This window comes from Sturnira hondurensis, unplaced genomic scaffold (assembly GCF_014824575.4).
Source record: "Sturnira hondurensis isolate 20B ecotype Veracruz unplaced genomic scaffold, ASM1482457v3 Scaffold0020080, whole genome shotgun sequence".
NCBI lineage: Eukaryota > Metazoa > Chordata > Mammalia > Chiroptera > Phyllostomidae > Sturnira > Sturnira hondurensis.
Window position 1 is genome coordinate 2,872,855 of NW_028092711.1, and position 25,819 is coordinate 2,898,673.

The 25,819-nt window shown below is 41.5% G+C and overlaps 1 protein-coding gene across 6 annotated transcripts in view; it reads right to left on the reverse strand.

Moving 5' to 3' along the window:
* NSMAF (neutral sphingomyelinase activation associated factor) overlaps positions 1 to 25,819 on the reverse strand; it is a 59,434-nt gene that overhangs the window by 32,753 nt on the left and 862 nt on the right. For 4 of the 6 annotated variants that reach the window (XM_037028588.1, XM_037028587.1, XM_037028589.1 and 1 more), the window contains 6 exons: positions 9,450 to 9,539; positions 7,122 to 7,200; positions 6,964 to 7,031; positions 6,847 to 6,883; positions 2,715 to 2,765; positions 175 to 246 (listed from right to left, as the gene is read on the reverse strand). In XM_037028588.1, the coding sequence (XP_036884483.1) occupies positions 175 to 246; positions 2,715 to 2,765; positions 6,847 to 6,883; positions 6,964 to 7,031; positions 7,122 to 7,200; positions 9,450 to 9,539 (397 nt within the window). Of the gene's footprint in view, positions 1 to 174; positions 247 to 2,714; positions 2,766 to 6,846; positions 6,884 to 6,963; positions 7,032 to 7,121; positions 7,201 to 9,449; positions 9,540 to 18,160; positions 18,181 to 25,819 lie in introns of those variants that run through there. The other 2 variants (XM_037028592.1, XM_037028591.1) reach the window with 2 other exon arrangements.

Genomic DNA, 25,819 nt, shown 5'->3' on the forward strand with positions numbered 1-25,819 from the left:
TTCCTTATATACAGTTTTCAAATTCAACATAATCAAGTAAATCGGATGCATACTTATAAAAAAGAGATTAAGGTTCAGTAAGATGTACAAATATACAATTTGAAAAAGAAGTTTCTGCCAAAGTTTGTTTTGAATTCTCTGCCCAGTGTATGCCCGAGGGAGGCACTGGCTTACCTGAAGCAACGTCTCCACAACATCGTCCACTTTCCCTGAAACATCCAAGTCAAAGACATATTCCATTTTGCCCTAAAAAGAAAGAGAAAGAAATGGAAACAAAAGAAGAAAAGGCGCCCATCCAAACAGTCCTGGAAGAGCACCAGCAACTCGCCGGCCGAATGCCGTGTGTACCCGCCCACACGCCGCCCAGGAGGGAGCTCCGAAGAGCAGAGCCTGTGGGGTTTATCGCTCTGTTTATCACGTTCCTGCCTCTGCTGACTTTGGGCTCAGTTTGCTGTTCTCTTTAGTTCCTCGAGGTGTGTTGCTGGGTTTTAAAATTGAGATCACTCTTCTTTTTTATCGTAGGTACATATCACTATAAACTTCCCTCTTGGCATGGCTTTTGCTGCATCCTACAAGTTTTGGTATGTTGTGTTTGTGTTTGTCTTGTGATATTTTAAAATTTCCCTTTATATTTCTCCTCTGACTCACTGGCTGTTCAAGAGTGTTCATTTCCATATCCGTGTGAATTTGCTTTCTGCTACAGACTCCTAGTTTTATTTCACTGTGGTTGCAAAAGAACTGGTATGATTTCAAGCTTCTTAAAGTCAGTTAAGATTCGTTTTGTGACCCGACACGTCACCAACTCTAAAGACTGTTCCACGCGTACTTAAGAAGAAGGTATGTTCTGCTGACGTTGGGAAGAATGTTCTTTGTGTCTGTTAGGTTCACCTGGTCTACAGTGTTAAGTCCTTTGTTTCCTAATTAACCTGCTGCCTCGATGTTCTGTCCATTATTGAACGCGAGGTATGAAGTCTCCTACTACTACCGTGGTGCTGCCAATTTCTCCGTCCAACTCTGTCGGTGTGTCTTTCATCTGTTCTGGTGCATATATGGAGGCTGGGTGCTAATATGCCCTGATGATTAACTTTGTTTGTCACATGCTCTTCCTTTTCCCCTGAGACAGTCTGCTCCGCTGCCTTGGCCGCTGTCTGGTGTACCACAGCTCCTCTGGAGCGGCAGCATGAGGCCCTGCTCTTTCTTGCTTTTGGTGGTCTCCAGGCATCTCATGTCAATGCTCCAAGACAGGCGAGACAGAGCCAGTCCTCAGGCAGCTGGCTCCAAAAGTCAGATGCCCCCAAAAGTCAGTATACTGGACAAATGGGCCAGGGTTTTCTTTCCCTCCCCAGGGAAAAGTTCAGAGCTGGGAACTGCTTCCCAGTCATCAGGTACTGTGCTGGGGGGAGGCCAGAAATTTTCCCACTAGCTTCAATGAGGCTGATTTTCTGCTAATCTGAGTGTAGCAGGCTCTTAATCGGTTTTCAAATTTCTTACAAAGGGAATTGGTCCATGTATGGTTGTTGAAGTGTCTCCATGAGAAAAAACAAGGGTCTTCAGCTTCCTCCCCTGGTACCTCTCATTGTCATCTTGATGTCCCTATGGGCCCACCCGCTGAGCCTTTTGACGACCGAGGATCCTTTGGTTTTCCAGTTCACATTGCAACACGAGACTTTTTCTTTGCTCCAGGCAATCTGGCTCACTTCTTTTTACATAATTTCTCAATGAACCAATTGCAGCTTTGCACTTCAGGAGGCTATCAGGAGAGCCTTTGGAGGGAGAGCACCCCTCTAAAGGCAGTGGTTCTCAACTTGGGGGGGGCCATGGAGGTGCTCCACACAATGGGGGGACAGTGTACTAGGGCATTTAGTGGGTGAGAACAGGCTGTAACAAGGACAGCCCCACGCAATAAAAAACTAGCCTGCCCCGAATGCCAACAGCACCACCTGAGAGCAATTACCTCTCAGTATTTTTAGTTTCTGACTAACAGGAGCACGCAGCAGTTTCTTGTACATGAAACCCAAAGGCCCGGGCAGGTGGTGTGTGCATTCCACAGGCCGCAGGCGGAGCAACTGCACGCACCTGAACTGGGGCCGAGGCCCGGCCGTGAGGCTGCGTCTCCCCAGAGAGTGTGACTGCTCCTCACGCACAGAGGTGTCATTACCAGGAGCACTAGCCTGGTATCTAGGGCCTGTAAAGATTCTCTTTTGGTAGAATTGTCTCTTTACTATCCATTAAGCTAAAGCATAAAGAAGAAAATAAAACACCAAACGATTAAACATAATGTCTGTGCTTACTTGACCAGTCCTAGAAAACCAGGGACTGCGTTCATGTCTACTCCTACCCAGTTAAGGGAATTCATAACTTATTGCTGAGTTCTCAAATAAGGGTATTTTATAACCCATATTCTCAGTAATATCCAGCAAATAATCTTATAAATGATGTATGTTCTGATTTATTCTAGTAATTTTTATTCTAGTAATTCAAGCTCTTTTTTGGCCTATTAAACATATCTTCTTAAATCGAAAGGTAATTGAAATATCTTGAACTAAAATATTTGATTCCCTTGGGTAGTTCTGCTATAACTGTTAGGTAACAAGCTTTTAAATACCCATTATTGTTACATTTGATTAAAGATTAAAGATGTTAATAGAGTCACAAAGTCTTACTGTAAAAAGCACTACATTCATGTGTGGGAACAAGTAAAAAGCTTTACTTACTCTTTCTATTTTATACGGTGCAACAATGTTGTGTTCTTTAATGAAATATACCTGGGGAGGACAAATCAATGATTGTAAAATAAAAATTGTTATAGTAATAAGTTACTGTAAGTTCAGGTATTATAATTGAATTTAAATCATTGTTACACAATCTCCAACTTCCAAAAGCACTTACATTAATATTAGTAGAGCTTTAAGTTTCTGATGTTGAAATAACAAATATTAGATTAAAAAGAGATGCATCAAGGCAACATGGCATCAACCATTACTAGATAAATAAAATAGCTAAGATGTTTCACGAATGTCATTATTTGTACCAAGTAACCAAGTGGACAGATGAAGGAAGCTAATCTAAGTGCCAGTTTTCTAAAAAATGGGCACTTAGAGAAGTAAAACAAATCAGTAAGGCATGAAGTACATTCACTCACACAAAGAAGCGTCTCTTCCCTACAGGTGACCTGGACTCAGCATTCTTACAGACACGGGGCCACCTGTCCTCACACCGTGCACTAGGACCTACGTCAACAAGCGCTGCCATCTGCCAGGCCAACCGTCTGCTCACCCTGGAACATCTCTCCCTGCCTTCTCTCCTGCTGTGACGGAGGGTCTTCCGGTCTCTCGGAAACCAGTGCCTGCACTGGAGTACAGAATGTGGCCCTCCCCCACCCAAACTCTGCCCCACGACTACGCACTGCAGTCTCTCCCATTTGACACAAACCACTGTGAAAAACTCTCCACGGTCTCCATCCCCCTCTGGCTAAGCCTGTGTTCCTTTCTGTGGCAAAACCCTTCGAAAGAGCCCACTCCACTCTCTCTTGGGCCCAGGAAAGGTTTTCACCCACACCACATTGCAAAGACCACTCCTGAGGACGCTGTAAAAGGTGCACAGTCACCTCCATGTCCCCACATCCAGGAGTCCCTTCTCAGGACTTTCTTGACTGTTTCTCAGAGCGTGTGACAGAGCTGATGGCGTGTGACAGAGCTGGTGCAGTTTTGCACTTGGCTCCCCAGCCACCTGCTCCTGGTTCTCCCTGACCTCGCCAGCTGCTCCTCCTGTCTTCCCTCCAACCTCGCTCTCTTCCCAACCTCTTATGTTACAGAGCGCTCTGCTCTCTGCAGGGCCTCCTCGGCCTTTCTGGCCACACTCAGTCTCAGGGAAACCTCATCCCGTCCCAGGGCTTAAAAAAGTGTCTGGAACTGCTGACTTCTCCTCTGAGAGGTCACATTCTACACACTGCCTGCTTCTTGATCACAGTAAAGGGCACTGCTGAGCTGGAGTCATTCCTATTTTCCTTTACGCTTGGAAAGAGTCCGCCAGTACATCTGTGAGGTTTTTATTCAGAATATATCCAGACACTGACCACCCCTCACCCTTCTACTGCTACCACCCTGGTCTAAAACACCCTGTTTCTGAACACCCTTGCTTCCAGCCTTGCCCCCTACAGCATATTCTCTACTCGGCCTCCAGAGAGATTACAGATACACACCAGTCAGATCACACCCCTCCTGTGTCAGCTCTCCAACGGCTTTTGTCTTCTGGGTTTTACTCTGACTCCCTAGTGAGGCCCATGAGGCCCTCCGTGACACGGTCTCTGCCTCTGCTTTAGCCTGCCTTCCTGGCACTCTCCTCACTCCCACACTCACCCTCACCGCGCCTCCCACCCGCCTCGGACATTCGTGTCTCTGGGCCTCACCCCTGCCACTCTCTGCCTCTGAGACACAGTTTCTCATGACAACTGCGTGGCTCACTCCCTCACGCCCTCAGAGTCATGTACCTTCAAGTGGGACCTGCTCAGCCAAGCAACCCTGACCATTCTCCCTAGAGTAGCATGTGTCCCTTATCGTAGCCTATCCTTTTGCCCTGTTTCCATTTTACTCATGACATTTATCACTACCTTAGAGAAGTATTTGCTCCTTGTCTGTTTCCCCCAATGAAAAGTAAAGTCCATAGGGAGAGGGGCTTTGGATAATTTTGTTCTTCCCTGTAGTTCTAAAATCTTGAATACAATACTGAGTACATGAATTAAAACTATTACTTACACACACACACACACACACACACACACACACACACCCTCTTTAAACTATGAGTAAAAGAAAATTTGGAAGCAAAACTCTGTAAACCCTAAAGAACTTCATGCACAGTAGTCCTCCTATGTCCATGGTTTCACTTCCCGTGGTTTCGGTTACCTGCAGTCACCCCTGGTCTGGAAATATTAAATGGGAAGTAAACAACAGGAACTGTTTAAATTGTGTGCTGTTCTGAGAAGCAGTATGACACCTTATGTCCTCCTTCTCCAAACCGCCCAGGTGCGAACAATCCCTTCGTCCAGCTTGTCCACACTGCACACACGGCCCACCCATCAGGCACTCAGCAGCTGCCTCGGTCGTCAGAAGACCGTCACGGTTTCCCAGTGCTCGTGCTCAAGTCACCCGTATTGCACTTACTAATGGCCTCAGAGCACAAGAGTAGTGACGCTGGCAATTAGGACAGGCCAAAGAGAAGCTGTAAAGTCTTCCTTTACGTGAAAACGTACCACGTGTAGGGAAAACATGGCATATACAGGGTTCAGGACTATTTGTGGTTTCAGGCATCCATGGGGGGTCTTGCAATTATCCCCCCAGACAAGAGGAGGCTACTGTATTTCTGAAACACTGTGAACTAGTAAATAACAAAAAAACATAAGTTACATTTCTTGGTTGTGTACTTAACACCCAGGAAGCTTAAAATACAACTTGAAAAGAGTAGCTTGTGTCTAGTCCCCCCTTGGTGTTAGGCTGATCTTGACTTTGTCTGATTTGAGACCTCTTCTATAAACTACTAAAAGGGTGGAAGGATTTGGGGGCTTTATTTCTAAGCCCACAGTTATTCAAGTTTTACCAAAATGTATATTTTTCTAATGAAAACCACACTTCTAACTGAAAAAGTATGTCTTCCTTTCCAGACACAGACTTTCTAGAATGAGACCATGATGTAGAACGATACTACAGAAAGGAGGAGAGTGCCGGGCAGACCGGAATTATCAATCAAGGTTTCCTGCCCCAAAGTACCAGGTGGCTGTAACTGGTTTATGCCTGCCAGTTACAACAGTGTAAAGTCAAAGACAGCCCGTGAAACGTGTTCTTTCTTAAAATTAACGGAGTCATGGATGCAGACCTGGAGAATCACCTCATCTGGCACCCCCAGCTTCCACTACACAATCCTCAGTACACAGTAAAACGTGTTCCACGGCCGAAGGGCTCGGCGATGTGAACACCACCGGGAGCGCGCTCTGCCCTAACCATTTACGTCCCTGACTCTCAATGCACTTCTGTAGGTGAAGGCTTTGAGTCACGTCCTGAAATAAAGAAATCTGTGTGGCTTTGTTTCCCACAGCTTTTCCTACACTTACTTGATCACACAAAGATTTTTCTTTAAATGCTTCAAGGAACCAGGGCTCTAGCTGGTAGCTGAGGCAACACTGATCTCCTCTAACCCTTTCATTTTAAAGATGAAGAAGGTGAAGTCCAGAGCCAAAAGAAAGTGGTAGACAATCTCTACTCCTTTCTTCACAAACTTTCAAAAGTCTACAGACAAATTAAGTATATGGCAGGAGAAAACCCACGTTTTAATTTATGTCTGTATTGCCAGTATTAAGCACAGTACTGGGTGCATAAATGTACGTGTACCAGGTAAATAAGGAGTGACTAAAAAGTCGTGACCCCAAGCATCACAACTGTACAAAGCTACACATCCTGAGTCACTGCCGTGGTTGTCATCACGAGTCAAGCTGAGACCCATTTAAGTGGCGTGCCGCCGGCCTCCCCTCCAGTAGATGACCAGGAGGCCACAGGAGCAACTGCCTTCCCGTCGTCTCAACCCTGAAGCACGGCCAGCACTCCTGCACACGGAGCCACAGCCCACAGGCGTCACACTTAATAAACACTGAGGATCTCAGTGGGGATCACAGCTTCTTAAAAATATATTTCTCAGTGATTAAATTGTTTAAAAGCATTTAAACCATCTATTTCAATGGCTTCATTTGAGATTCCGACAATTTAATCATGCTTAAACACACACACACACACACACACACACACACAGGAAACGTTCATTCAGGTCAGAACAAAATATGTACTATATAACTCTTACCTGACTGAAAATGAGTGAAATCCCCCCAGATTTTGCCCTAAAATGCAGATAAAAGTTATTAAACACATACAAATTTTGGGTAGAAGTAAAATTAAATAGTTAGTGATGATGACATACTTTGCAAAGTGTCTACTGGCTCCATTTTCTCCATGTTTCCCTATTTGCATACAATCTCTCAAAGGAATCTGCATAAAATTAAGAGAGAACCATAAAAGTAAGCACAGGTAAAATATACACAAAGAACAGGAATGTCTGTATTTTTGCAGTGCATTTACCTTAATGATGGGCTGGGATATCGTATCTGGTTCAAAAATAACTGATTTTGAACATATTTTTAAGGAGCCCCTGATTCTCCTAGAGATCAAAGTACAAAGGATTATTATTAATGAACACTAACAAAAGTCACAGAATAAATCATACTTCATTTTAACTAGAAAGCATCAACTAATAAAAGGTAAACCAAAAAATTGAAGAATATGAAAGGCTAGAACACAGCAAAGCAATTTCCCTCATCTTCTGGAGGTCAACGCAATCCACACACACTGGAACGTGGGTCATTTGGCGGTACTGCCTGTGCGTTGTCACTGCAAGGCAGTGACGCGGTGTCCACAGCCACACACTGAAAGGGAGACGGAGGACCAGAGAGCTGAACCGTCAGAAACACTGCCCGGCCTCCACCAAGTCCTTTCAATTCCCTGTGGCTAAAAAACTATTCTGAAGGCAAACTAAATGTCTAAAATGGACTGTGTAAGAAAGGTTTTTCTTACTTATCATAATGGAAAAATAAACTGAGTTTGAATTTAGTACATGCAACGCTTTTACTGGTGATTCTGCGGTATGATTCAGGAAGAAATTTGTTCCATGATAATAAGCAATTTTAAAGACAATCACTTCAAATGTTGAATTTAAGATTTTTAATTCCACTTCCTGGATTTGTATATGCCATTTCAATATAGTTTAAATAATCTACTGGCTGGTAATGTATAGTATCTAAAAAAAATCACACCGAGGAATACAGTCTTCCAGTCCGAGTCCCATCCCCCCGTCCTTCTGCCGTCACCAGAGCACTGCTCCCTGCTCTCTTGTGCGCAGGACGTACTTCTTCAGCTTTCTGCCTTCAGTGCTCATGTGTATGTGCGGAATGAAGGAGAAGCTTCGTCATGCCAAAGATTCATGATTTAATGTGCACTTCCTCATTCTTAAAGGATTTTTTCACATTGTTGATTTTACATCGTTTTGTTCCATGCTTTCTAAAATGTATAATTAAAATTCTTTTCAATTCTAACAATATAACAAAAATTATTCCCCTCTTTCTCATGTGAAAGACAGCATACAATACACAATATTCCGCCCTTTGCTTTTTGCATTTAACGTATGCTCATCACTCCACTGCAGTAGAGAACTTCCTCATTCCTTTGTTATAGCTGCATGGTGCTCCGCTGTGTGTACTTTGCAAGGTTTGTTCAGTCAGTTCCCTACTGGATTGTTTCCAGTCAAGAAACGCTGTAGTAAATAAACATGTACATATGTCCATTTATAAGCTTTCCGGTGTATATCTGAGAGTACTTCCTAGAAGTGGCATTGCTAGCTGAATAGGTTCATGCACATGCAGTTATGCTAGATACTAACAAATGCACTTCCAAAATGGGGTTCTACCATTTTACCCTAGCGATAACTTTAACATCATAAAACTAAGTTTCAGTGTGCTACCTTATATTTGTGTTTTAATAATAAACATGTATTTAAGTTTAAGCAAGCCATTAATATGATATAGGACACAGGAATGTTGAGAGGAAAAACCGTACAAAATTAGAGAAATGAACATGAGCAAAATTTCAGATGTAAGAGAGCAAGGTGCTACTTTTGAGGAATAGTAGTTTAATTTGATTGAATGCTAAGGAAAGAAATGTCCTAAGATAATAAACAAAAAGCTAAGTCATTTTTACTTTGGCTTGCATTTAAACAAATACTACATGGCTTTGATCCTTTCAGAACAAATCCTAAAGAATAGTAAAGTTCAAGCATTTAATATGAAAGCATGTTGCAAGTTGCGGCCAATAGTGAAGTGACATCCCAACAGAAAATCATCAGCAGAAACATTTTTGCTAGAACAACTTTCATCTTAGTTAATTCCAAGCTGGCATTTTAAGTAAAAATTTCATTGTATACTTTTGTACATAACTTTCAAAAGGTACGAGTAAAGAAATAATCTGTTTTAGCAATAAGTAGTAATTAAAATATAGAGAAAATGTTGCTTCCAGTTCAAATGGACAGTGCTCATTTTTACACCACTGTGTTTGGTGATCATTACTGTGTAACACCACAACCCAACCAACTGAAAGTATACGTACAAAAGGGATGCAAGAAAAAATGACGGAATGAACCAGAGTCCTAGCCAGCTGATGTGAGACAGCCTTGAAGGAATTAGCACATGCTGATTCTTAGCTTTGGAAACTACCTGAAGTACGACAGCAACTTAAAAAAAAACCCTCTTCTCGTTACTTTAACAGCATGAAAGGAGGGAAACACCTGTATGGGCATACATTCAATTTTTAAAATATCAGACTACAGAAAGTCCACAGAGACCCACGAATCGTCCTTACCTTTCATTCTGACTGCCCTTATGCTGAATATGATGAGCTGTGTGCTGTTCAAAGTAGTATTCCTCCAAGTTCAGCAGGAGTAAGGAAAATCTAAAGTGGGGCGGGGAGGAATACCTCATGTTTATTTTTTTTATGTATAAGAAAGCAGAATATATAAAGCATCCATTCCCAAAGTGCTTTTCCATACAATAAATCAATAAATGCTTATTAAATATATATGTTTATTAGGTATATGATATGCCAGGCACCCCTCTCTATCCAGTGAGGAGGAGACAACAGACAAACCAGCTGGCTTTGCCAAAAAGAAATAAATGAGTAAAATTGTTTACCAGGCAGATTTATTATTTCTTTACAAAATCCCCCAATTTCATGAACTAAACCTTATTCCTGCCTGAGCAAGTCTGGAGTCTTCCCACGTGCAGAGTTTGACGGTGTTCCCCCGGCCCTTTCCCACCACACCCGCCCCCGCCAGCAGCAAGTCCCTGGGTTCGCTGAGTTCTAATCCTGCTACCCCCACAGTGTCCCCTGTGATAACCAAAGCGATGCTTTGTACACAAAGGGTGTTTAGTAAACAAATAAGCTGAACTAAATGGGATGGAAATACAGTTCTTTACAAAGTTTTAGGTGCTTTAAACTTTTAAAAATGAAAGAAGGTAGTCAGAAAAAGTATAAATGTAGTTGCATGCCCACAGAAACAAATATAAGACAAAGAACTGCAAACAAGTGTGCTTGTTTTAGGGAGAGAAGCAGGAAATGTCAACAGCTTCTGGTCAATGTCAAGAGTCATGGGGAAAAGCTTTCTTTAGAAGTGTGAGGCTTGAGATGGGTCTTGAAGTTCTGGTGTGTGACAGAGGAAGATATCTAGATTAAATGTGGCAGATTAAACATATGTTTATTTCTGCTTCCTCTGGAAACACCACGAAAAAGGGAACAAAAGTATTTTTTAAATGGTAAAACCCACAGAGCAAGAAAATTGCAGGGACATAAAGCAGAAGAGAGATCTCAATAAATCTGTAACTAATGCAAAGCAGATGGGAGGAGTTAGGAGTGACCTGAAACCAGAACAGCAGTGCCTCCGGAGAAAGCACCAAGGAGGGGAAAAGCAAGCCCAGTCACAGCACTTCCAGAAAGTCCACCACCGCAGGTAGCAGGTCCTAGGAAGGCCGGGATGGAGCACAGGTGGACGACTGAAGGCCTGAATGAGGTCAGTGGCCTAGATCCTTCCCCAGGTGGCTGTGCCCATTCTACTCTGGTACATGGCTTTTCTACATAAAAACTGAACAAGAGGCTCCAAACTAGACATCAAGCACAGGGGAGAGCAGGGCTAAGGAGCAAAAGGAGGGAGATTAAGCAAAAAGCAGGAAGACAGGTACCACTCCCAGCAATAGTCTGTTGGATTATTTTTGGAAAAAAACTAACTAGCTGGAGAGAGAAGACCTATGAATTTTTTAAAGAGCCAGGTTTCCAGAACATCATCCCACAGAGAAGCCCAACACATAAAGCCTGCCCACAGTGACAGAGAATTACACACTTCACGCTTTTGTATGAACAACCAAGTCAAGATCACCGTGCTCTAACACGAGAGAACTAGACCGAAACAAGCAGAAACAACTTGACTACAGACAATGCGGAAAAAATTAGAAGACTATTAGGAGTATCCTTACAAAGAAGAAATTTCATCCATGAAACAAAATATTGCTCATTAAAAAAATCTGAACCAAAAGAAAAATAACTCATAAGTTAAAAATAATGAGAGCAGGAACCAGTTTACCATCCTAACAAACAACTTTTATTGGCCTGTCCTACATTTTAAAATATATGAACAACAATTAATCATAGGCTTAACCTGCTACAGCTCCGTGTAAAAGGTTCACTATTAACACTTATTCTGAATTTCAATATAAGCACAAGAGTTAGGATTGCTAGGAACAGTCCTTTCATATATCGGATAATTTCCAGAAACGTATAATTCAGAGAAGTAATATTTATAAACTACCTCACCCCTTATTTTTAGTTTATATCTTACTAACTCAAAACCCTTTGCTTGGGCGGGAGCTGTGCAACCCCACCCCTCCCTCTGGACCCCCTAGTCTTTCTCTCAGAGAGAAGGTAAAATAAAATGAGCATTCTTCAACAAGACAATGGCATAATTTTATTGCTTTGAAATTCTAGTAGCTTTCACAGAAACCAGTTCTTCCACACAGTATTAAAATATAATCCTACCCTTAATATTGTTAAAATATCCAGACTACCTAAAGCAATCTATAGATTCAATGCAATCTCTTATCAAAACCTCAATAGCATTTACTGCAGAATTAAAAAACCTAAAATTTGTATGGAATCAAATAGCCAAAACAAGTGAGAAAGAGAAACCAAGCTGGAAGCATCACAGTTCCTGATTTTAAAACATATTATAAAGCTATTGTTTCAAAACAAGCATGGTACTGGCATAAAGATAGACATACAGACCAATGGAACAGAATATCTCAGAAATAAACCCTCGCACATATGGTCAAATGACCTTCAACGAGGGTTCCAAGGCCACACAATGGGGAAAGAATAGTCGCTTCAACAAAAGGTGCTGGGAAAACTGGATATCCACATGCAAAAGAATGAAGTTGGACCATTACTTTATACCATATACAAAAATTAACTCAAATGGACTAGAGACCTAAATTGAAGACCTGAAACCATAAAAATCCTAGAAGAAAACATAGGGGCAAAGCTCTCTGGCACCGAATTTGGCAATGATTTCTTGAATATTAACCAATAGTACAGGCAACAAAAGCAAAAACAGACAAGTGTGACTAATCAAGCTAAAAAACTTCTGTGCAGCAAACAAAAACAAACAAAAAAACCAATCCACAGAAAGAGAAGGCAACCTACAAAAATGGAAAAAAATATCCGCAAACCATATATCTGATGAGGATTTAATACCCAGATTATGTACAGAACTTAACAACACAAAAATTAACCCAATTAAAAAACGGGCAAAAGCCTTCCATAGACATTTCGCCAAAGATATCCAAATGGCCAAAAAAGTGTATGAAAAGATGCTCCACATCAGTAATCAGCAGGAAAATGCAAATCAAAACTACAATGAGCCAATACCTCATATACTATTAAAAGAAAAAAAAATAACAAATGTTGACAAGGATGCAGAGAACCTGGAACTCCTGCACACTGTTGGTGGATTGTGAAACGGTGCAGCTGCCTCACTAAACAGTATAGCGGTTCCTCAAAAAATTAAAATTAGACCTGCCATATGACCCACCAGTCCCAATTCTGTGTATATACCAAAAGAAATATAAACAGGATTTCAAATAGACATTTGCATATCCAAGTTCAGTGCAACATTACTCACAATAGCCAAGATGTGGAAGCAACCTAAACATCTATGCACAGATGAATGGATAAAGAAAATGTAGTATATATAAAAAACAGACTCTTATTCAGCCTTTAAAAAGAAGAAAATCCTGTCCTATGCTACAACACAGATGAACCATCAGGGCATCATGCTAGGTGAAACAGGACAGTCACAAAAAGACAAATACTACCTGATTCCACTTGTATGAAGTATCTACAGTAGTCAAACTCTAAGAGAAAGTAGAACGGTGGTGCCAGGAGCTGGGACTAGGGGCAAAGGGGGCACTGCTGTTCAGCGGCAGAGTTTCAGTTCTGCAAGATGAAACGGTTCTGCAGATCTGCCAGGCAACAGTACGAACATACCTAACACTGCCGCGCTGCACACGTCAAATGGTGAAAACAGTAAATCTCTGTTACATGATTCTCACCACAGTAATAATTTAATTACAGGAACTGTTACAGAACAAGAGTCATTATTTTGGTAAATGAATTATATCTTCACTAACTGATCGATATACATATTTTGTAAGTAATGTAAAAAACACGGTAAAGGGATAAAACAAAATCATATTATTGAAAATTAAAGGACTATGCAAATTTTCTGAGGTTATTTTTTTCTACTTACTTTAGTATTCGGTTATACATGTTTAAAAATTTTTGTATGTAAAAATCATAATAAAGATTTATGCATTTTGAACAATTTTTCAAACTACATTCTACGCATAAAAGATTCCATGCTTTAATTTTAAAAAATATTTTGGGTTGTCCAAAAAGTCTGTATGGTTTTTACTGGAAAATAAAAGGCATTTTTCATTTTCGCCAATAACTTTATTGATTTGGATATTTTGAGTGTGTTAGCTATCTTCCATGTGGTAGAAACGGTGATTTTTCTCAATTAATGTCTCGATTGGATCACTACCAACTTCAACTGGTCTGCCCACCGTGGAGCATCATCCATTGAGAATCTCCAGCACAAAACTTCACAAACCACTTTTGACACAGTCCATCAGTCACAGGACCTTCTCCATACACCGCACAAATCTTTTTCTGTGATTTAGTGGCATTTTTACTTTTCTTGAAATAATGAAGCACAACATGCCAAAAATGTTGCTTATTTTCCTCCATCTTCAATATTAAAATGGCTTCACAAAAGTTCATTAATTTCAATAAGTTGTTTTTTTTTAATGCAAGCTGCTGTGACAGCTGTCACAATGCAATCTAACAAAATTGTTTCAAATGAAGTTAAAGAGAACTAAGTGTTACTAGAGCCATCTCAGGAGGAAAACCGAACGAACTTTTTGGCCAACCCAATAACTTTATCCCCCAAAAAGAAAATGAATGCACACTACCTTACTAATGCAACACCAACTTAGAAACACAAATCAGAACATCTTTCATTACATGATCATATGAGATTGGGCCAGTGGCAGATGACACAGTAAATAATATTTAAAAAAATGTTCATCTATAATCTCTTCGTTTTACATATACAACATTCTGTGTGACTACGCACTGTAATTCATGATCACTTTCTTAGCAGGAATCGGCCAAACCAATCAAATTGGCCAGAGCACTTACATATGTCAATTACCAAAACTGTTGTTGAAAAGACTGTACACATCTTTAGGAATTTTCTCTTCAAAGCAATTTGCTTACTCCAGGAAAGCTGTATTTTTTTGGCCCACCGAGGCAATCAGTGGCTGAGTTTCTGACTCCTCACTCACTTTCTTCACCACAGCACATCAGTCTTCTACAATTCTCAAAGCCTGGAAAATTTGTAGCATCATATACCAAGAGGATTCCCTGTGCTCCATACATGTGTTATTTACCCAAGCTCTTGCCTCCTACTGTCTGCCCTCCCATATCCCAAACTTGAAAAGTAACATTCAAGTTTCCTGGCAATGTTATCCTTCCGAAAAAGAATTCCAGTCCTACAGACTGAGCTGTTCCTGAGCAAAACGCTTAGCTGAAGAGGAGACTTCCGGGAGGTGCCTACCCGGCCCGCCCCGGCTCTCCTCTTCAAGGTTCAACACTGTATCCGGGAACCAGGTGCGCCTCCCCTCCCCGCCCCCAGGAGCAGCTGAGAAGGAAGGGGCGGGGCTCCGGGATCCCAGGACCGGGCGAGGAGAAAGGGCGTCGGGCAGTGCAGGGAGAACCCCTCCCCGCCCCGCCCAGGTGCCTACAGCCCAGGAGAAATCCTGGGCAAATCCTGGGCAAATCCTGGGCAAATCACTGGCCCGACGCCACCTTGCCCACCCACCCTCCCCCTCCATGCAGCTCTGCCCCCTTTGTACTACCTATGCCTTAACATTTTTAAATCCCTTTCATAATTTTATTATCTCATTCACTAGTATTATATCAGACTATAAATTATTTCTTTAAAACTATTCCTTAGTTTATCCCATGTTTACAGAGGCATGGTGGCATTCTCCGTAGATGAATTTACTCGTTCAGCAGCTTGACTTCCCTAAAAGATGCTGTCCCACCCTCACATCACCTGAATTCTAAAGCACAGTGTTCAACACTTACCCAACAACATTAAAGGAAGTCCATTTCAGGCAACCTTTGCACTCATGGCCACTCAGCAGTTATTCAACACTCTGTTAATGAACAGTATTTATTATGGATCCAGAAGATTTTGCTAGTCAGTCATTTGTCTAGACTGGAGATGTGAAACAGGCCCCACGGGCCTGAGGAGGACTGTGGTAGGGGCTCCATGGGAGAAAATGCTCTCCTACCCCGGGGCTGTGCACACAGGCACAGGAAATGCAGCTGCCATTTCTACTCTGAGAACCCCAACACACCCCTTGGGTTAAGCTGGACTGTAGTGCTCCGACCTCGGAGAGAGTCAGTTTGCCTAAACTGGGCAGTTTTTGTAAGCTTCCTACAATGGCCTCTGAAACAAGGAGAAAATTAGGAAAAATGTTGAACAGATAGGGTAAGAACACAGTCCTAGGATCCATCATTAGAAAAGTTCCCCCAATCATACGTGTGGCAGCAACCTCTGAATAGAATCATTCACATAAATACTATTCCACCCAACTACACTACGTCATTTCTCCTGTCTCAGATCTGCTGTTAAGACAGCACAAAAACAAATCTTATTTTCTACCAAAGATTAGATGCACTAAATCTAGTGCATTTCCTGATCTACCAGCAGAACTCTGTGAAAGAAAGGGAGCATGACAAGACTTGGTAGTGAAAATTCAGGCTGGAAACTGGTGACAACTTCCCCTTCCAGTGGTCCGTGAAGAATCTGTGTGACCTAGAACTAGCATTAAACCTACTTGTGTCCTTTCTGCGCCTTTCGAAGTTACTAGATCGCTGAAACAGTTCTGGTACTCCAAACTCAAACTCTCCCGGAGCTGATGCCAGGAGACACGGGTACATGGGTGCCCTTTGCCTCTTCACCCGTCTTATGAAAGTTCATGCATCACTTTCAGTCTGGCGGTCAGCATCATTAACGGATTCAAAATAAAAACCACTTTCTCTGTCATCAGTCAACTTTACACTACCAGGCTGGGCCCTAGGCAGCGGCCAAGTTTTAGACACAACTTTAGGGGACTTTAAGAACTGCTTTCATCTACAGCAGTTTCTTTCTTAAAACCACCACTCCTTTTGGGCTTCAAGTTTCATTTTACTTTTTCTCAGTCGGTTTCTTGATGTTAACTGTGCAAGTCTGTAACATCTCTGCATGTACACTTGTTCGCTGTCCGTTTGTACTGCCTGGAGGAATAGTACTTACACAATCATTCCATGTTTCTCTGCTTGTCCGATTTTTTTTCTAACTCTTCACCAAGCTCCACTGCACTGGATGTTCTGAATTATATTTTTAATAGTTGAACAAACCTCCTGGTTCAATATCCTTTCTGGAACTGCCCCGTAGTAACACTTATCTTTTTTTCTCCTTGAAACTTTCAATAACTGTCTTCCAAAAAATCTAGGTTCTATGTATTTTCCTTTATGCTCCAGGACTTCAAACAACAAATAATTGGATATGACCGCCTTTTCTGAAGGTTTCTGTCATTGCTACTAGGTTGATTAATTTCTCTTTAACATTTGGAATTCTGTAAAGTTCTGAAATTACCTTAAGATAAATAAACTTTAACAAGGGAAGTCAAAGAACTGTAATTATAGCCCAGTAGGCTTTCACTAAGTAAGGTCTCCTGTCATTTTTTTTTGTATTGCCACTTCCTATTTTCAATCTACATCAGGTACAGATCTACCATTTTTTTCCACTCGCTGAGGTGGCCTGTAACAAATGAACACAATTATGTTATCTCTGTTCCTCTTTCCAGTAAGTTCTGGTTCCCCTCTACCTCTGGTCCATGCGTTCCCCAGCAGACGTATACTGTCCTGACATTCAGACCCCACTGCTTCACCTCCCAGTAGGTCTTTCCTGTTAAACGGGTCTGTAGTTTTTTAGCACTAGATTCCAAACTTGAGACCCATCCAAACAAGCTTCAGTGACACTTTAAACATATATTACTCTCTTTCATAATAAAATTTCACTGATTTTATTATCCATATTCTACACACTTGCATAGTACCATCTGAGTGACTAAATGTTCTTTCTAGTCCATGTACCAATTGTTTTCTCAAGTAAATTACTAGCCCATCCTCCCCTGAACTAGCATTTCCTCACATGCCTGCTGTCCTCCAGTGTAATCAATTTCATCTAGCCTTTTTATTTTTTAATATTTACTTTATTTTATTTTAGAGAGAGGGCAAGTGAGGGAGAAAGAGAGGACGAGAAACAATGACACGAGAAACATCAATCGTTGCCAATCACATGTGCCCCGACCGGGAACCAAACCTGCCACCCAGGCATGTGCCCCGCCTGACCAACAATCCAACTGGCAGCCTTTCGCTTTGCCCTCAGTTGGAAGGATGCCCTACCAACTGAGCCACAGTGGCCAGGGCCCATCTGGCCTTTCTGTCCCTTTGCTTAGGAGTAAGTTTAAAGCTCTCTCTATCACTGAGCCCAAACCTAGGAAACTACATTCTTCTCTGACTATATGAGGTGCAGTTATTTTCCATGGTTTTGCAGACATCAAAACCACTTTCACTGAAGCAATCCATAAAGGCATGTTTCCATATTCAAGTCTCACTATCTATAAGAACAAATGGCAAGAATACCACTGATGCTCTCAACGCCTTTCAGAGTCCTCATCAAGGAAAAAGCGCCGGGGAGAACCTTCTCAGGAGCCCTCACTATCCTATCAAAATGAAGAGGGAAGTATAGTTTGAAGGAACCAAAACAGCAAACAACAGAAATCAAGGTAAATGCTTAATGACTGTTATCTAGAACACTGCCACTCAAACTGTAGAGTGCGTGTAACTACCTGGGGATGTTGCTGGTCTGGACACAGCAGATCTCCAGTGGAGCCTGAGATGAGTTTGGAGGCCACGCTGATGCTGCAGGCCCGTTGACCACACCTGGAGTAACATGACTCTAACAATCACAGAAATCAGGCTTCTGATCATTCTTGTAGATTCTGAATTTCAGCAATACTATAAACTTAAGCAGTGGCCGAACATTTCAAAAAGAAGCACCCAGTTATCGTCGAAGAGGGGCTAGGCTTGGATCAGAAAACATTTGTTTTAGCCTTAGTTCAGCCATGACTTGGCTGCTGAGACTTTTAAGCAAATCATTTTACTTGCTTAGGCCTCAACTATAAAGTTGAAGGGAGGGAGAGACAGACTAGATTACCTCGAAAGTCCCTTCTTAAATCTAGGTCAAGTTTTACCCTTGAAGTGTAGTTTTATTTAGTAAGTCTGCACACCCACAGACTTATTAAATAAAACTACACTTCAAGAATCAGCAGGAATTTCTTTTCCAGGCATTTGGCAGAGATCAGATGTCCAGAAAAACAATCTCAGTACAGATCCTCTAAAACCCCTGGATCAACTTTTCAAACGCTTGGCTGAGGTGATGAAGTAAGGGAAAATCTCAGAGGAGAGAAACAAAGAGGGTAGCGGGCATTGGAGCAGTCTTTTCCCCGGGGCTTTGCCCAACTCTTTGAGTGGTCTGGAGCCTGAACTGATTAGCACCATGTGCCTTGAGCCGATGGTCATCAGTGGTGGGGAGGGGGGAGCTAGGAGTTAAGGGGAAGCATTTAGGATCCCTAAAGGTAACAGCCTTTAAGGATGGAAAGAAGAACCAGTCGCCACACCTTCCCCAGAGGGAGAGGGTAGGACCTTGGCTCTGGGCTGGGGGCAAAGTAATTCTCCCTTGAGAATGCAAAACCACAAGCTTGCCTTGACACACATTTGGGGCTGGATTTCACACGACCTGTGTAGCTCGATAAAACTCAAGAAAAACCCATGTGACTTCTGACCTAGGCAGAAGTAAATGCAAACACTTTCTGGAAAAATACACTTTAAACCCAGGCCTGTAAGAATTCCCAAGGACACACTCCAAAGAACAAGAGAATACAATAAAAAATCCTAAAACAAGTGAGAAAGTAAAATTACTGAAGTTACTACAAGCAACAAAATAATCAAAACTGTAGCAGCTACAGACTGTTTTCTGTATATGATCATTCCAATAAATAAGTTTAAAGAATATAAGGGCATCAGAATATAACAAAAACATACTTTCATAAAAAATGACCAGGAACTTAAAAATGGCCCAAATAAAACTAGACATTTTAAAACATAGTAACTGAAGTTAAAACTTAACCTAATGGAACAGACAGAAAATTAAACAACTAGAGAGAAAAGTAGTAAATTGTAGTGTGGATTTAGATAACCTACAAAACAGAACAGAGAAATAAATATTAATAAGTGGTTATAAGACATAAAAGAATAGGGAAAAGCAGTATTCCAAGAGCTCAAGGCTTGACTCCAAATTTTTCCTGAACTGTTTCAGATTCAGGTAGATGAATACAAAGAAATCTCTATTTCAAACCCCGACAGAGAGATCTTAAAAGCAGCCGGGGGAAGGCATTACAAGGAACAATTAGACTTAAATGATATGGGTTTATTGCAGGCTGGTCTCCCAGAATACAAGGTGCAAAACTACAAAACTACATGGAAACCTGCTATGGTCTTGTGTTAAAGCAAACCGTTCTGGTTCACCACAAGGCTAGGGTCCCAGTGTCTTAATCATTCCAGAAAAAGGGCTGGTGGTCCTCTAGCCATGAACAGATATAACAAACACTGCTCCGCCCTGCCACATCACACAGACCTAAGGGCAAGGCCTGGAGGGCCCCCAAAAGGCCCTGAAAGTGGCAAGGCCAGCCCACAGCCACAAAAGCTGAGCTGGATCTGATGAGACAAGGTTCCATCACAGTGTAGCTCCACTGTGTCCTAGCCCAGGCCACTAAATGGGATGCAGGTTTCTCCTGGAGTCTGAAGCCTGACCCTACCAAGACAGCTCAGTGCTGCGATAGGGGGGTGAGGCCCACCTGTTACCTAACCTTTTCCCTGTCGAGTCCCCTCCTTCAGATGCCACCCCAGCAAGCATATGCCCTGGACGTTTGCCTGCGTTTACACAATTGTCAACATGCGGAGAGAGTTCTGCATCTAGCAAAACTGATTTTCAAAACAAAGATAACACAAGGACCGGTTCAGGCAGGATAAAACAAACATAACACACTATCATCAGATCCTCATCAGGGGGCCTTCTAGCTGGGGTGTCCAACCTTTCACATCTCTACGCCACAAGGGAAGAAGAGTTGTCTTGGGCCCCACACTAAATACACTGCGACATGTAATCACAAAAAAACCTCATAAAGTTTTAAGTAAATTTACAGTGTTGTGGTGGGCCACATTCACAGCCACTCTGGCCTGCATACAGCCCATAAGCCACAGGTTGGACACCCCTGTAAAGGATATTCTGCAGGAAAGAGACAGCAGTTCCAAAGGGAAGATAGGACACGGAAGAATGAATGCTGAACTAAATGTGCATGTAAAACAGCGTGAGCTTTAACTGGACAGTTATACAGTAGACACCCCCCTGCCCCCGTGGGCAATTTCACTTTCTGTGGTTTCAGTTACCAGTGGTCCACAGGAATCCAAAAATATTAAATGGAAGAATTCCAGAAATAAACAATTCATAAGCTTCAAAGGGTGGCACTGTTCTGAGCAGCATGATAGCATCGCGCGCCTCCCCACTGGGTCCCACTCAGGATGTGCATCACCCCCTGGCCGGGCTCCTCTCACCCACGAGTCACTTGGTGGCGGTCGCAGTTACCACACCAGCTGCTGTGGTGTTGCAGTGCCTGCGTTCAAACAACCTTTGTTGTGCTTAACAATCGTCTCCAAGTGCAAGATCAGTGATGCTGGCGATTTGAATATGCCAAAGAGAAGCTGTGGAACGTATGTATGTGTACAAAGAAACAGTGTACACAGGATTACCTGCAGCATCAGGGACTCAATGGAGTTCTTACAATGTGTCTCCTGTGGACAAGGGGGGACTAAGGTCGTGTCTAACTTGTAGGTTTAAATATAGATGGAAAATTCTGGACAATAACAAGTTATAATCTAGGATGGGGCAACAGGAGTTAACTATTCTAACGTCCTTATACTATTAGGGAGGATGGTAAAGAGAATGATTGGTTTCAGACCTTAAATTAAATATAGATGTAAAAATTTCAAGGGTAAGCACTAGAAAAACAGAAGCAGAATGTGTATGTGTGTATACACATATGTGTGTGTGTGGATACACAATGATGAAAACTTTGCCTTGTAGTTCTATCAAAGTTTGCTATATGTATTTTCAGTGTATGTATCTGTGTAAGTTTAGAATTGATATCTTCTTAGTCAATTGAATTTTCATCAACACATAATGACCTCTTCTAGTACTGATTTTCTTCTATTTTGTCTGATGTTAATATAACTATATCAGTTTTCTTTTGATTAGGGCTAGGACACAGTGGAGCTACACTGTGATGGAACCTTATCTCATCAGATCCAGCTCAGCTTTTTTTTGATTATTTGCATTATATAGAATTGTGATAAAAATACAAGGCAAAGTATGTATATATACACACACACACATCTTCTATACGCTTCAGGAAAAATTAAAGGGAACGGGGGACAGGGTCTTAATTCAAACTAAGGAAAAATAAGACGAAATTAAAGAACAAAATAAAAAAGTAAAAATTAATCCAAATATTTAGCTGTAGTAATAATAAATGTAAGTGGACTAATCTGTCAAGACAAAAAATTATCAGAATGAATTTTTAAAAGCCCAACTATAAGCTTTCAGAGAAATATGCCTAAAACCTATGGACACAAAAAATTAGAAAGTAAAAGAATGAAAAAATTATATATAATGCAAATAATCAAGAGAAAACTGATATAGTTATATTAACATCAGACAAAATAGAAAAAAAATCAGTACTAGGAGAGGTCATTATACGCTGATGAAAAATTCAATTGACTAAGAAGATACCAATTCTAAGCTTACAGAGATAACATACACTGAAAATACACACAGCAAACTTTGATAGAAATACAAGGCAAAGTTTGCATCATGAAGCATCTCTCAGTAATTGATACATCAATCAGAAAAACTTCATTAAGGAAGTAGAAGATCTAAACACAATTAATGAACATAATGTAATTTCAACCTATCAGCAGTCCTGACTAAGTAAGTACTGATTCTGCAATTTGCCTCCATTTCCAATACTTGGTATATCCCATGGAGATATTAAAAATAGCATGTTCAGTGTTAGAAATGAAAGGTTAAACAGGAATATAACAAATCACTTTGCTTTCTGACAAGTATTTTTAGGATAATGAGTACAGAATCAACTGATAAATAAACATATGAAATAGAAGCTATTTGATATCCACCAAGAAATTTAATATCAGCATAACCATGAGAATCACACACATGGAATGTCTGAAGAAAAGCCGCAGTCTTAGAAACGCCTGTAAAACTATTCATGTAATATATATGCCCAATACGGAATTCGTGATCACTAATGTTTTATCCTGGAATGGCAGTTTATAAGCCATAGCTAGGTAATCTCTTGTATGACCTTACAGAGAGAAAACTGTGACCCCCCCCCCCCCAGTGGGAACATGCCTCCACTATCCAAATTTATACATCACCCAAGAAGAAAAGAGCTTTAGTCCCCCCACACCGCTTCTGGGTGTGAAGACAAAAACCATTTAACAATTTCCTATTCTTAAATCTTAAAATAGAAATATCTTTTTAAAAGATGTTATTTATTTTTAGACAGAGGGGAAGGGTGGGAGAGGGGGAGAAAAATATCAATGTGTGGTTGCCTCTAGAGCACCCCCTACTGGGGACCTGGCCTTCAAACCAGGCATGTGCCCTGACTAGGAATTGAACTGGCAACCCCTTGGTTTGCAGGCTGGCGCTCAATCCACTGAACCACACCGGCCAGGGCTAAAATCAAAATATCTTAAATAGCAGGAGTTTGTTTGTAGAATATCCTTATCTGCTAACCCACTGTAAACATCTGCCATGTCCAAAAATTCCAAAGGAAGACACGTGAACTGTCTTTTTAAAAAATTTCCCCTTTATCATTAACACCTGCATGGGACATTTTTTTAAAGTAAAATCAATATGGTTCCTACAATCTAAATCTTAACCAGGATACTAGTGTACCTAATTTGAATGGCCAAGTATCTCTTCATTTTCTAATACTGAAAATTACCAAAGCAATTCTTCATAAACATCACCAATAAATAGCATCACAGTCGTTCACACCAGAAACCTGAAGAGTATGATGGCAATGTTTACCTAATAAAAATGGAAGACACCTAGTTAAATCTGACTTTCAGATAAGTTACAAAAACATTTCAATACAAATATGTGAATACTTATATCAAACATTGCACAGGATATACTTATCCTAAAAGATTATTCGTTGCTTCTCTGACAACTCTAGCTGAGGTTCTTCCTGTCACCTCCTACACCCAATCCATCACACCAAGATCTGTCAATGCTACCTCCTAAAAACATGTAAAATCCATCCACTTTTCTCCATTTCTTCTGCTACCACCTTGATGTCAGCCACCAATCCAAGAACCTCCCAGACTCTCTGCTTCCACTTTGTAGAAATTTCACTTCCTTGAAATGCACTAGCACCAACTTAACAGTAAAGGAAATACACACTAACGTCAGGTTTCTCCTTTTCTGGGGTCATTATTTGGTAGCAGCAGAAATCTAAAATCTTTAAAGCAGCATGGCAGGGACCAATGAACTCACAAGTTTGAAGACGTGAGGCCTTTTCATGAAAACAGCCCCAAGGAAAGTAAGTTTCCTTGGATATATGCCTAAGCCAATGAGCCATATCAATCATTTTGCTAATTAGTGATAAATGACACCAAAGAATTTAGTCAGGAAAAAATCTGCGCAAAAATGGTAAACTTGGGACCGAATGAAGTTGGCTGAAATATTCTTATCTTTCAGAATGAATTCTAAGATCTATAGAGAGACTGCTTGGTTCTAGCCCACATCTGATTCTGAGACAGATTCCTGTCATTCAAACTGATTCTATGGACACCATCCATCCTGGTTCAAGTCTGCCCATCTCAAAGGTGCAAAGTCAAGGGGCAGAGAGCATTAAAGAATTTGGGCAGTCAGCAAGTAGGTTTCAAATAATATAAAATATGTGGCACTAACTTTTTCAGGAAGAGTTGTTGCCTCCTTCCTGATGAATAAATGTTTTGGTTATGAGAGCTAGCTCGCACATTGAGAGCGCTGCTAGCCTGTCATGTTGTCTGATCAGTGAATACCGATGAAGCAGACTGTACACAGAACTGTAAGTGCAGACTCCTGTGACACTGCAGAACTGTACAAGCAAACCAAATCCAACACAAATTATTTCCATCAAAATAACTGGCAGATCTAAAGAAAACAAGTTTTCCTGTATATCAGTGAAGCAATGGAATTGTTATAAGTGACTCTTAGATCATAGAACAGGATGGCAATTCAAGTGTTTCAAAGTTCTTACAATGTAAAATTTGAACAGTCATCTATTTAACACAGAATACCATCATGTTCTAATGTTTTTGGTACAGAAAAGGAAACTATTCAAACTCTTTCTACGTGAAGCAAGCAGTACAAATAAAGTCAGAAGAGCCTCTTTAAGCAAGTGTACTTTACAGCCCAGTTATTAATGAATAAGCAAGATTTTATGTGGCTAAAACCTAATCACACTGCTAAAAACGTTCTTGGAAGCCATATCCAAGATACTTTTTGGAATATCTTATCTCCTTCTCTACACTAGTGAAACAAAATTTCAAACTTTTGGCCAGGCCAAAAGTAGAGATTAGGAAAGGGATATGAATGTTCGGACAAAACAGGTCCAGTCAACAACTATAAAACAAGTGTGGATGCTGCAAGATCACACAGACCTTGAAGTCTACACTTGTACTTGCTCCTACTGGCTGCTTTGTTGGTGTCCACCCATCACACAATGTGACAGGTTAGCCGCACTCCGACATAACTAGCTCCCACAACTAAAACAGTAAGGGTAAAATGATTCAGCCCCAGTTCCTTCTGCCACCTGGGATCCCAGGCCCGAGGATCAATCAGCAAGTTGTTTCAGTCACCATAAACGCACTGGGAGGTATAGTTGGGCAGAAGTGAGCTTTCTTATAAGACACTTCCCCTGAAGACTGAGGATCAGAAACTCTGAGAGGGCACTGCCCTGGGACAATTTTAGCTTCTCCTAGGACCCCAAGTTCCTCCAGGGCTACAGGTGGTGACTGCAGTGCCCCGCCAAGCTTTCGAATGCAAAGACTTCAATGACACATATAGTAAGGTTCACTGCTTGGTAAAAAACATTGGGGGATTGGACCCTGCCTTTCCCAGAATAAGGCCTTGTTTGTGACCCTCCTCCCGGCCCCGTAGAGCAGCTGCTTTACGTCTGAAGTTGAAGTTGTCCGAAAGAAGGCTCGGTGTTGTGAAGCATCGGCGTCTAGAGCTCCTTCCCCCCTCCCCTCCCCACCCCACTGCCGGCCCGTGCACCTCCCCGACCCCGGTGCAGACTCTGGGGTCGCCGACCACACAG